The sequence below is a fragment of the Doryrhamphus excisus genome, chromosome 13, assembly GCF_030265055.1.
Source record: "Doryrhamphus excisus isolate RoL2022-K1 chromosome 13, RoL_Dexc_1.0, whole genome shotgun sequence".
NCBI classification, from domain to species: Eukaryota; Metazoa; Chordata; class Actinopteri; order Syngnathiformes; family Syngnathidae; genus Doryrhamphus; species Doryrhamphus excisus.
In genome coordinates, this window is record NC_080478.1 from 11,091,762 (window position 1) to 11,104,142 (window position 12,381).

The 12,381-nt window shown below is 39.5% G+C and overlaps 1 protein-coding gene across 2 annotated transcripts in view; it reads left to right on the plus strand.

Moving 5' to 3' along the window:
- The window catches only part of bahd1 (bromo adjacent homology domain containing 1), a 38,519-nt gene extending 28,459 nt beyond the window's left edge, over positions 1–10,060 (plus strand). For both annotated transcript variants that reach the window (XM_058090235.1, XM_058090236.1), the window contains exons 2-7: positions 1,155–2,842; positions 6,519–6,937; positions 7,177–7,336; positions 8,298–8,377; positions 8,492–8,583; positions 9,513–10,060. In XM_058090235.1, the coding sequence (XP_057946218.1) occupies positions 1,258–2,842; positions 6,519–6,937; positions 7,177–7,336; positions 8,298–8,377; positions 8,492–8,583; positions 9,513–9,705 (2,529 nt within the window). In that variant the 5' untranslated portion in view covers positions 1,155–1,257 and the 3' untranslated portion in view covers positions 9,706–10,060. The remainder of the gene's footprint in view (positions 1–1,154; positions 2,843–6,518; positions 6,938–7,176; positions 7,337–8,297; positions 8,378–8,491; positions 8,584–9,512) is intronic.
- Positions 10,061–12,381: the final 2,321 nt, after the last annotated feature.

Below are 12,381 nucleotides of genomic sequence, written 5' to 3' on the forward strand. Positions count from 1 at the left end.
AAAAACATGTTTTTTTTTGTTTGTTTGCATCATAATTCTGCTTCAAATTCCTGTGCAGCGCACATTAAAAAATAAAGCGAGGAGGTGTTTCTTTCGTCATGCATTTACTCATCAGGCAGTCACAAGAGGCTGGAGCACGCTTCCACCCGCCCGGTGTGTGCCACCAAAACACAGCATGGACACACTCATTTGTTAACATTTCTCGCTCCTTGTCAAATATGTAAACTAGGTATGTCCAAAGTATGGCCCACGGCCATTTGCGGACCATATTTTTTTATGGTCCTATCAACAGTACATTGTAGAAACATAATGTATAATATAATAATAATATAAAACTGGAAAAATACAACAAAAAGCAAAATGGAACAAGACAAAACAAAGTGCGGACACATAGGAGTTCCAAAAATATACATTTTGTCCAAATCTGACACCAGCGAAATGTAGGAAAGACACAGGAAAAAAAAACCATTAGTAATGTAATTGAATGTGACATGATGTCATTCATGGTATGTGACTGAATGTGTAGCTTAGTACATGTGTGTACCGGATGTAGTATGCTTATATTTAGTATACTCAGTATGCTACCCTGTGATACATGGGCCAGGGACATTTAGGCCTTATGATGAGTGCACATGTGTACTTTGCTTTGAGTTATTTCTGAAATTTAACATATCTTGTATTTTTTTTTTCTGTGCTCCTAAATTTTGTCATTTTGGAGCACCTGTGCTCCCAGTGAAAAAGCTAAGCGTACAGCCCCGTGACCGGTTATTGTTTTATGTGTTGTAAATGTGTCAATATTCCAGCACACATAAAAATATTTTTCACGACATATTAGATTAAAAAAGCAAAAAAGATTAACAAGTTTTGGTTTAGAGATTGTGTATCATGTGAATAAATGTCACATTAACTACTACAGCAGTGGAAAAAAGGGGCATATGGCCTCAAGAGTTAAACTCTACCCTAATGCAATAACTTTATCTTGTATGCAGTGCATTTACATTCCAAGGCAAGTGGTCGTATCCTTTGGGACCTGGAAATTGGCCGCAAATTACGTCAAACGTATTGCTAAATGATGAATGTCTGTTACATTAATGTCAGGGAAAGATTCCAAAGAGTGGAATAATCTGTAAGATACTACTTGTGTCTCTCCCCAGAGAGTGGATGGCCACAGTTGATGATCCATGATGGTTCCTGCTGACGGGCCGCTCTGAGCTCCTACCACTGTTGTAGACGGAGTATCTGCTCCAGGAGGAGACCATGGTGAAAGTTCAGCGAAGTCAGCAACCGAAAGGTGGGAAGTCCCACAGGGAGAAGGGCGGCAAAGAAAAGGGAAATGGAATGAGAAAAGGCAGAGAGAGAATGAAGGAACAGAAAGGAAAGAAGCAGGAGATGACAGAGTCACACCGATTTAAGAAGAAGGTCTTTGCTGAGAGCGTGAGAGATGCACTGGATTGTTGTGTCCTGCTCACACGTTTGGACGAGAAGGTAGCTATAGATAAGGACATGCGGAAAATTCGCAAAGAACCAAGAGTGCATGTCAGAAAGAAGCAAGACACCTCTGGAAGCAGAATCACATGTCACAAGTTAAAGAAATCAGCTTCTCAACAAGCACTGGAACCAAAAAGTGGCAAATCTGACGCCTTACTTGTGCGGCCCCCGCTTTCTCCTGAGCCTCGCAGGAGGAGAATGGCCTCTCTCAATGCAGAGGCTGTCAACAGTTTGCTGCTCTATAGAGCCGATTCCCTCGCATCCAATCTGACGAAGAAAGAGCAGCCTTCAAATGACGCTCTGCCTAAAGGTGAAAGGAGACCTCATAAAGCCAAAAAGGTTCTCCCAGGAGGGAAAACAGACCTCAAGGAAAGTCATAAAAAAACGAAGCGATCCACGGGGAAGACTCCGCCAGTCGACTGGTTGAGTTTGTTTGCCCCGACCCCTCGGCGTCAGGCAGGCCTCACTGCTGCGACACTGCTCAAACTCACCAGTTCCCTCTATGGAAACAAACGGCAAAAGAAGCAGGAGTCCAAGCCTGCAAGCGAAAGTAAAGCTAAGGATTCAATTGAGGTTGAGATTAGTGGTAAGCCTTTAAGTGGAGCAACACTGCAGACCAAAAGAAGAACAAATCCAAAACACAATGAGCAGCTAAAGCACATTAAACAGGGTAAAGAGATTCCAGCTCATTCCCAACCGGGCTCTCCTGTCCAGGGATGTTGTAGTCTTTGTAAGACGGAGGCTTTGGACTCAGAGTGGAAGTCAGGTGGACAGGAGTGTTTAAAAGCACTCCACTGCGGCTCCACACTAGGATTCTCCTTAAAAACAATCAAAGAGGAGCAGGAAGAGACTGAAGTGTCAACCTGCTATTGCTGTACACAAGAGAGATGTGTCGAGTACTGTCACAGACTAGCCCTCTTCCTTAAGGACAAGGCCCTCAAGGAGCCTGACGATGAAGTCTCGCTCTCTGAAGTCTTTCACCACCACCACCATCACCACCACCATCATCATCACCACCACCACCACCTCCAGACCAGCCACCCGACAGCCATAACCATCACGCCGCACACATACACCTGTTTCCCCAGCTACTGTGTTCACTTCAGCCACCCTGATGCCTCGCCTTCCTCCATGACACCCCTCGCTTTATGTCCAAAGAGCAGCAAGAGACCCAAACTGCTACCCAGCTCTAGCACACAGCCCTCAGGGATTTCTCACCCAGTCTACTGCTGCACCTCCGTGGAAGCGTGCTATGGAGAGCCCTGCAGGATCAACAGCTATTCCGCCTACGGCAGTGTCATTCCTGCCATTGCCAGAGGAGGTTGCAGCAAATGCAGCCACAGCGTTAACAGAGGTCAGTGCACACACAGTTTTTGTCATTAATCCATTCCAAAAGGTCAGACAAAAACCAAAACGTAAAAAGCTGAATTATTTTTTCACATGAGAAATAATGTAAATGTAATTAAACCATTCAAGACCCAAAATATTAACATGCTGGTAAGATCTCGCAATTAAGGATCGACCAATACATCAGCCGGCCGATATTTACGTTTTTTCCTTGTATCGTTATCGGCCGATACGCGCGTGGGTTCGCCGATGTATTTTTCCACCGCATGATTTACAGTCAGGCAGCGCGTCAAGCTGTGGAGGAGCAGTCATCATATCGATTCTAGATAAATTTAAACTACGACAGAAATGTTTTGCACATGGTTGAATATTTATTCCTTTTAAAGTTGATAATGCCGTTTAAATGTGTGTTTAAGAAAGCTGAATCCTACTGTGTTCAGTGTTTACATTTCAATAAATATTTGTTTAAACATGAGACCTGTAATATTTGTTATCATGGTCATTTCATTTAAATTGAGGGATCAAAAGCAGTATCGGCCACAAATATCGGCCCAAGCAAAATCGGCCATCGGCTAAGGGTAAACCGGTATCGGCATCGGCCCCAAAAAAAAAACATATCGGTCGATCCCTACTCGCAATATTAAAATGTGATGAGATTTCTCCCTTGGAGAAGAGCTGTATCGTGAGAGCAAACACACTTCATACACAGAATATTAAGTGAGTAATGGCATGCATAATAGTGATGCTTGTGTCGGCAATTAAATATATCAACAAAGGTGAAGACTCCGCCAAGCAAGCATGAGAATAACAACATGCCTGAAAGCTGTAAACATCCTTCAAAAGTGCAAATCAACAAGTTCCAAACTACTGCCATGGTCAACAGAGGTGACATCGGAGTTGTGTTGGCCACTTTTCAAGAAACTGCGCTGCTATGTATTTTTAAAATAACAGTAATGTAACCCTAGCTATTGAATTTTATAATCTTTATAGACTGTACCATGAAAAATGCTACATGGCCCTATTATTTATTACACATTTCAGATTACGTCTTGTTGTGCCATTAAGACAATTTGAAGTTATTGTCGAAAAACACCGCTAATGAAATGTCTAACAGCTCTGCAAATTCTTAACAGCTTCTCCAGTTATTCTCTGGCTGTGCTTCTTATCCTGGCTGCTTTTGTCCACATTGTGTCTCTATTGCTGAATGTTTGGTAGTTTGCATATAACAATCAGCAAAAAATTTTCTGTAATAACCTCAATGTACACCACTGGAGAAAAATAATGTTGTTTGCTTTGTGCAAATATGCACTGTGCAGAAACTAAGTGCGTAATTAAGACAAGAGGATTACCGCCACAGTTTAGTTAAGCACGTTTTAACAAGCACAGTGTAGTTATTAGGCAGCTTCTCTCTAATCCAAATGCCAAAGCAGCACTATATCACTTCAGTTAAAGGCGGCAGAAGAACAAGTCTGCATTTAAGTAGACACCATGTGACTAAAGAGGCTTCTGTGTCTAGTGAACTAGTGTCATCGGTTTACTCTTCTGATATGTGAACTACTTATATGTGTGCATGAATACAACGCAAGCTATGCATTAAAACACACTTGCTATGTGCTGTACGCACACTGAGACCTGCTTGTACTACTGTATCAGTGTCATGACAGCACTTCTTTACCTCAGACTTATCTCAATAGCAAACATTTCAGCCGCACATTCTCACATAAAAAGGTGGTGAACTGGACTATTGAATGTACTTTACACCAAAATGTGCCAAATAAATGTAGCTGCCAAGGTTTAAAAAGGTTTAAAAAAAAAGGAAAAAACAGGCCCTCATCTTGAAAGCTTTGTGGCTCAGCGTGCAAGGACATTGATTTCCAATGAATGACTGGACCATGCTGTCAGCTATCAGTAGGACGAAGTGTGCTTCGGATTTATGGGGATGTCTAATTGTTTGGCCCGCAGTGATGCATGCAATCAAGAGTCATCACATTTGGGCCAACTGCTAAGCAATACAATGCAACAACCGTAGCAACATGTGTATCATTTGACTATTCTATTGCCGCTCAGTATACTGTATTTATAGTTCAATAGATTAGATTAGATTCAACTTTATTGTTATTGCTCATATCACTGGTGCAGGGCAACAAAATGCAGTTAGCATCCAACCAGAAGTGCAATTTTATAAGTACCTTAGTAGTATGCACAGTATGGATGTGACAATATATAATAACAGTAATATGTACAATATTGCAATGAAGTGACTAGAGTATGGCTATTGCAGATTATATAAATTATACACAGTATTATCTATGAATGCAACAAGATATTACAGTAATATGTACAATAGTGCAATATGTACAATAGTTCAATGAAGTGATTGGGGGGCATAGATCAGCGGGGGGATGTAAGTAGTGGAAGGGGTGGGCAATGGGGGGCAGAGTTCAACAAGGAGACAGCTGTTATATGTATATATATATATATATATATATATATATATATATATATATATATATATATATATATATATATATATATATATATATATATATATATATATATATATATATATATATATATATATATACAGCTGTGATATATATTTCTATATATCTAATTTTTTCTATATATCTAATTTTATACATCATGCTTTATAGTTGAACCCCGTCTGTTCACGGTTCCACATTCAGTCTTTGCAGATTTCTTTTCTGTTATGTTAACTTGAATAGAAAGGGGTTTCGTGGTGCTACAAAACTGTCAATATATTGATCCACACTAACTATGACTTTTTAAAAATAATATATTTCTTATATTTAATATTGAAACTCTATTCTACTAAAATTACATTTTTCATAATACATTTATTTTTTTATTCTAAAATGCTTCTTAGAATAGAACTTTTTTCCTTAACATTTCAACTTTATTCTATTAAGTTATATTTTCTTCATATCATTACAATGTTATTCTCACACCCACTTTTTTGTCAATATTTTGACTTTATTCTTATAAAAAATACTGATGATTTGAACATTTCTGCTGCTGTTTTTTTCTTATTATTATAAGTAATAGTATAAGTAGTAAGAAGTATCAAAAATAGGCACATTTATGGCTTTTTATGTGTGTGTCCATTATTCACAGCCGTGCCGGTTGTGTCCTTGTACTTAACGCTCGTTACCCCTCTGATATGAAGAAATACATTTATTTTATTTTATTCTCCTTTTGTAGGAAAATTAAATGTGAATTTCTTTTCACAAAAGATTTTCATTCTAGTTGTGCCTTTTCAGTTGCAGTATTTCCACCAATAAATAAAATGTTCATCTGTGCATATTTCACTTGTTTCAAAATTACACAGATATTTACAGAATAAATTATCGTACATTAACCGAAATCGAGGTTGGAGATTGATTTTTGCCAGAATCACCCAGCCCTAATTGGGGCCAAGCAATGCCGTGACCCACAGTAGATAGAGTTGTGGTGAAAACAAGCTTAGCAGTTGCATGACATTCTTATGTAGTACTGTGTAATATACAGTATCATTTGGTTTGTGTTTTTTTTCCACGAAACAAAGATGTTTACGATTTTCCAGTCAGTTTGTGTGTCGGATCTCATTTCATTATGCAGATGTACCGAACAAAGAGTCCACTCAACACTTGACTGTCTCAGTGCCTTCTCTGTTACTTCCACAGACGACTACTCATCAACCCTCAATGACCATCACAGCCCGTCCTCCATCCCCATCTGTCCCAGCCCAAGAATCCTCACTGGCTGCCCCATTCCCGCTGTGCCTCCAGCCGGCCAATCAGTGCCCCCAGTTCAGACGCCGCTGTCCGACCCCAGCCAACCGCAGCAACCACCCCTGCAGGTGGCCAAGGAGTGTCCACAGAGTGCCAAGCCGCCCAGCGGGTCTAGGTCTGGCGCACGCAGCAGCGGCGGTGGCGGCATCAGCTCGGTTGTGTTCCCTCTCAAAAAGGAAAAGAAACAGAAGCTCGGTTCTGCCGGCGCCAGGGGCCAAGCGGTTGCCAAGCAGCAGAAGAACGGCCGCCAAAAGAGTACCAACGGCTGGCGACCCGTCGGCATCCCCTTTGAAAAAGAGGTTTTCTGTCTGGTGCGTAGACAAAGTCATGCTGCTGGCTTGTGAAGCACCACTGTGTCATCTAAACGTTTTTTGTCCAGGTTCTTAACCAAATTTTTCTTTACAATTTTAGTTGAAAAACAAATTATGACTGCTGAACAATTTGCCTTCTGTGGGTCCGCTCTATTTAAGCATGCAGCTTTTTACTGGCCAGTCTATCAGTCTGTTGTTGCAAGTCGACTCAGCCATTTCCTGACGCATGTGTCCCACAGGGAGAGGAAACTCTGGTGCCGAGGAAGTGCTTCCAGGGAGTCCAGAGGGATGGCGAGCTGATTCGGGTCAGGGACACTGTCTTGCTGAAATCTGGACCGAGGAAAAAGTCACTGCCTTATGTGGCTAAGATCTCAGCTCTTTGGGAGGAGCCTGAGACAGGTAGGAGACATAATATATTTCACGTACATCTCAGGAATAATTTGTGTTTAACTCATTCAATCACAGCAATTTTTCAAAAGACATCCCTCACAGTACTGGTCATTTTTGACAATATTGACTGATTTTTCAAGGCACACATGAGAACAACTACAAAAAGAACACACAAAGAACTACTTACACTTTTCACATATGGAAGTGAAAATTTCCCTTCAAGGCATAACCTTGTACACGACAACATGCTTTTTGACTTCCTGCTTGCTGTGGAGTGCTCTGTAAAATGAATTTCTGCTACAAAAAAACAGCAACAACTTGTGGCCATTTTTTTTTAAACATGATCTCTTCTATTGTGCAGTTTAGTCATCACCTCATTTTGCTTCTAGCGCAAAAAACTCAAAACAACATATATAAATACATCTATATCAGAGTGTGTGAAGGAGCTGGACCAAGTAAAAAGGCAAAAACTGGACCAAGTAAAAAGGCAAAAAACATATCACTTCCATACGGATATGGAATATTATACGGATATTGTGATACGGATATTATCCATGACTGATAAACATTTGGAAGTGTGCTTGAGGCTGGCTATCAGCAGCTACTGTCCGGACTATGCATCCCTGGCTGGTTCAATTCAGTGCAAGTCATCAAAGTAAACTCAGGTAATTACAAAAAATGTTAATAGTTAATTATGTGTGTTTTGCAATATTGGCTCATTTGGTTATGTAAGGTACATCAACATACATTGTACGTACAAATAATCCTCAATACATTTGAAAATAAATAGATGTTTTGCATTTTTGTAGTGGGTAGATCATTTTGACTCGGTCATTTTAAAAGTAGCTCGCATGCTGAAAAAGTGTGAGCACCCCTGATCTATATGATCGGGCTTTTGGGTTGAAAAAAAACATACATATATAAATATTAGGGGAGTGAATGAGTTCATGTACTTTTTTTTTCATTTCAGGAGAGTTGATGATGAGTTTGTTTTGGTACTACCGTCCAGAACACACACAGGGGGGACGCAGTCTTAATGTGCATTGTCAGGTGAGAAGCCATTTTTACTTTCAGTTTTGTTCCAGTGAAAGGATGAACATAAGTACACAATCTACAAACCTCAGTATTGTCATTACACTGATCAATCTTTTCCTTTATTTCTAGAATGAGATCTTTGCATCTCGTCACCAGGATGTGAACAGTGTGGCCTGTATTGAAGACAAATGCTATGTCCTAACACTGGCACAGTATTGTCGGTAAGAAATGGATCATTTTCTCATATATTTGATGTTAGTCATTACTTAGAAAAATGTCCCAACTACAGCTACTATATGTACTGTATTGAGAAGTGGTCATACTGATATAACCTATTCGTTTTTCACATTGTATTCATTCACACGCACACTGTAAAATATGTCTTTCACACACTTAATTTATCCATGTTTGTATATTCGCGTACACCTAAACAATCAAAAAACCATCAAACGTCTGTCCATTCACATCGGTACATGTACATTTACGTCTGTTCATTAGCATGCATAATGTAACCATATAAAGCGGTGCCTTGGTTAATGTCATAATTCCATACCAGAGGTCCAACTCAAACCAAAACAGACTCTTAACCAAAAAAAAATGTCATTGAAAATAATGTACTAAATCCAATGAATCCCTTCCAGACACCCAAAAATTTTGCAGCAAAACACATTTTATAGATACTAATTGTAGTTTTACATGCAGAATATGATTTAGCAATTACTACAAATGACAAACGGATAGATGGCTTAACATTTATTATCACTTTTACCGAACCTGTCAGTTAACAAAACAGCACAAAAGAAACACATTACTCTGCTGCAACCACAATTTGCAAACATGTCAAAAATATATCAAACTAAACATTATAGAACCAATAAAGATTTAATATAGAAAATGTGAAACTGCAACAGCGCAAGCTAAGGCAAAATTTTATGTTAACCGAATAACATGGCTACCGTTAATGGACGTTAACCAAAGTAAACTGTACATCCATTCACTGACATGTTACCATATTTCTTTCAATACACACACACAATGTAAATGCAGCTAAATGCCTGTCTATTTACGTACATATATTCCAAATGTATGCCGTGCGTTTAGGGTTAGGAGGGAAACATTGTGGGGAAAAAAAACAATGTGACTATTTCAGATTTTGTGCCTTGGTAAAACGCCGAGGGGAGGGCGTACCCGACAGCGCTGCCTCTCTTCTGGTGCCGCCCATTGTTGGTCACGCCACACCCAGCCACCGCTGCGTTCCCGACGATGTCGATCCGGCGCTGGTGTTTTTCTGTCGACATGTCTACGACTTCCGCTATGGACGCCTCCTCAAGAACCTGCAGTAGCGTCCGAGGATGACGACAGAACAACACATCCAGCGAGCTAGTACCAGAGACGTTTAGATAAGATTACGCCTGATTCATCCGCCTCTGCTTTAATTAGCGCCGATCCTGCTGAAGGAGAGACGGGATGTTTTGGAATGAAGGATAGCGAGATTGTGTTGTTTTCACACTGACACACACTTATGAAGTAAGCGTAAAAAGTCTGACACATTTACCTGAGTTGAATCCTACATGGCTTTCCGTTGTTGCCACTGAGCATCGTCGTCGTTGAACATTCTCCTACAGGTCTTAGAAATGTGCCAATTCATGGACACATGGAACGATATTCCGACCCAAGCATCAACAAGCAAAATAGCTTGAATAGTTATAAAAAAACACAATATAAGTGCCACAAAATGTCAATTAATATTTTTAGCAAGACTTTTGACATTTGATGGACACATCTGTCAACCAAGCAGAGATACGTATTTCAATAAATGACATCATCATATTAAATTATATTGAAATAAGTTAAAATAAATGTAATTAAATCAGATGCAATAAAAATCATCAATATTACACTGTATTTTCATCTTATACAGTTGTCCCTCTGCACTTCATGGTTCGATTTTCAATTAACCATGATGTTTAGTCAAGAAATATGCATATTGAAGTAATTTGTGCATATTATTTGCCTAAACTGCGCATTTTCAAGCCAAAAAAACGTCTGAATTAAATATAATATAAAAATGTGGCATTTAGAGACACTGGTATCTATGTGTCAGTAATGTTACTGTAATCGGTGAGACACATAAACACCGGAATTGATCACCAGAACAACAGGCTTTTATTGCAGGTGTGAATTATCTCACAGGCACAGTAATCCCCAATAAAAACACAGGATATTGAACTCTGAATCCCCAACGTCACTTCCTGTACACCCGCTTGGCTTATTAACTCTTTTCATGTCTCATCAGATCGGGTCATACAGGGGTAAAGGCGACTATAGGGGTGTTATTTAATGTGTAGAGGGCTCTAATGTTAAAATATGAAGGTATTTTTGTGAACAGGTTTTCTATGCTCTAACTACAAAAATATTTCATTTCTAAATAAGGAATCCTACTTCGCAGAAATTCACTCAACCAACCGTGATAAACGAGGGATTACTGTATGAGAGAGATTTATACATACAAATCAATAGGTGGTAGCGAATCAGAGCTTTTCTTCCTGTCACTCTCGCACACACATCCCAGTAACCTGACAGTAGACTCCTGCTGAGGCACAGATGCTATGATGCAAATATGATAAATGACATAAGATTTCACATGTATTTAAAAAAAAAAATCCTAATCTTTATCTTAAGAGAATATAATAAATATTGTTTTCTGAAGTATGTATCGCAAAAGGGGATGGTCCTCTATTGGAGGCAGTACGGTAATTTTCCTACATTGTCACGTGATAGTAGCTTCATTGTTTGTTTGTGAACGGTGAAAAATGTCACATTTTAACGTGACCTCCGAGAGGAGATTTTCCCACCGTTCACGCACTCAAAGTCCAATTGAGTTAGTTTGCAATGTGAAAAAGAAGCGGAGTTACTGAGAATGGGGACTATATTGTATCCTGTAGCGATGTCATGGCCGACTGTATATTTGCGTTGTATTTCCGTGGACTGCAGATGGCGTCAGTTAGTCGGCCATATTCTTGTTTCCTTAACCGCTGGCACGCTGTGAGTGAATCGATAATGTATTCGGTGGTAGCCTGTAGATGATGATGATGATAATGATTCATTCCTCTATCTTTGAAGAGAAGATCATGTATTTATTTCTGTATGGAGAAAATCTATAATTTATTTTCAAGAGAAAGATTTTTAGACTAGAGAGAGTCGTCTCCCGTTGTAGCTGCACTGTGCGATGCGTTACATTTGCAATATTAGTATTTGTGTGACTGGTAAGAGCCTAGTAGACGGTGTGGTGAGTCCTCCCAGCAGGTTTCATCACATATTTGCTTTTGGGCAAGATGCAGTTTGAACTAGTTTGGCCAGTTCTTCACCCTCCTTCTTCTCAGCTTTGCCTCCTCACTTTATACTACAGACAATGATTTGTGCCCTTCAGCTTGCTGCCTTAGAGAACATTCCCAGACATTTATATGGAAATGTGTTGGCTTTATGAGGCTTTAGATGATGCTTTAGATTTCACATACACACACACGTCTCCTTCATGTGATGTTTGAAGGCCTGAACTTAACATGTTAACATCCAAAACATGCACATTCATTGACTGGACAAAGAAGAGCTTGAGAATTAAACATATTTAACATGCAATTAAGAAATGACACATGGCTATAAAAATATTTTTGTGTGTTTTTCTGCAGAAATATTAGCCTATTGGTTGGCTTGGTGCACCTTTTTATTATTCAAATTACACAAGAATGAGAGTTTCTTTTAAATCTTCCCTAGTGGACACAAAACAAACATCGACATAAAAGTGAGCACAAATTCCCCCCAAATATATAATTGCCAAGCAGATGTTATTTATTTCTACAAATATTTTGTTGTTGTTGTAGGATTGACGGAAAGAAATAGAAAAAAGTGGAGAAATATGCTCTGTTTTGGACAGCTACAAAATAAGTAAGGCTTAAGCCAGTTCTCACAAGAATTTAGTCGAACTGCAAAGCGAAACGTGTCCAAGGTGTCTTGTAGAA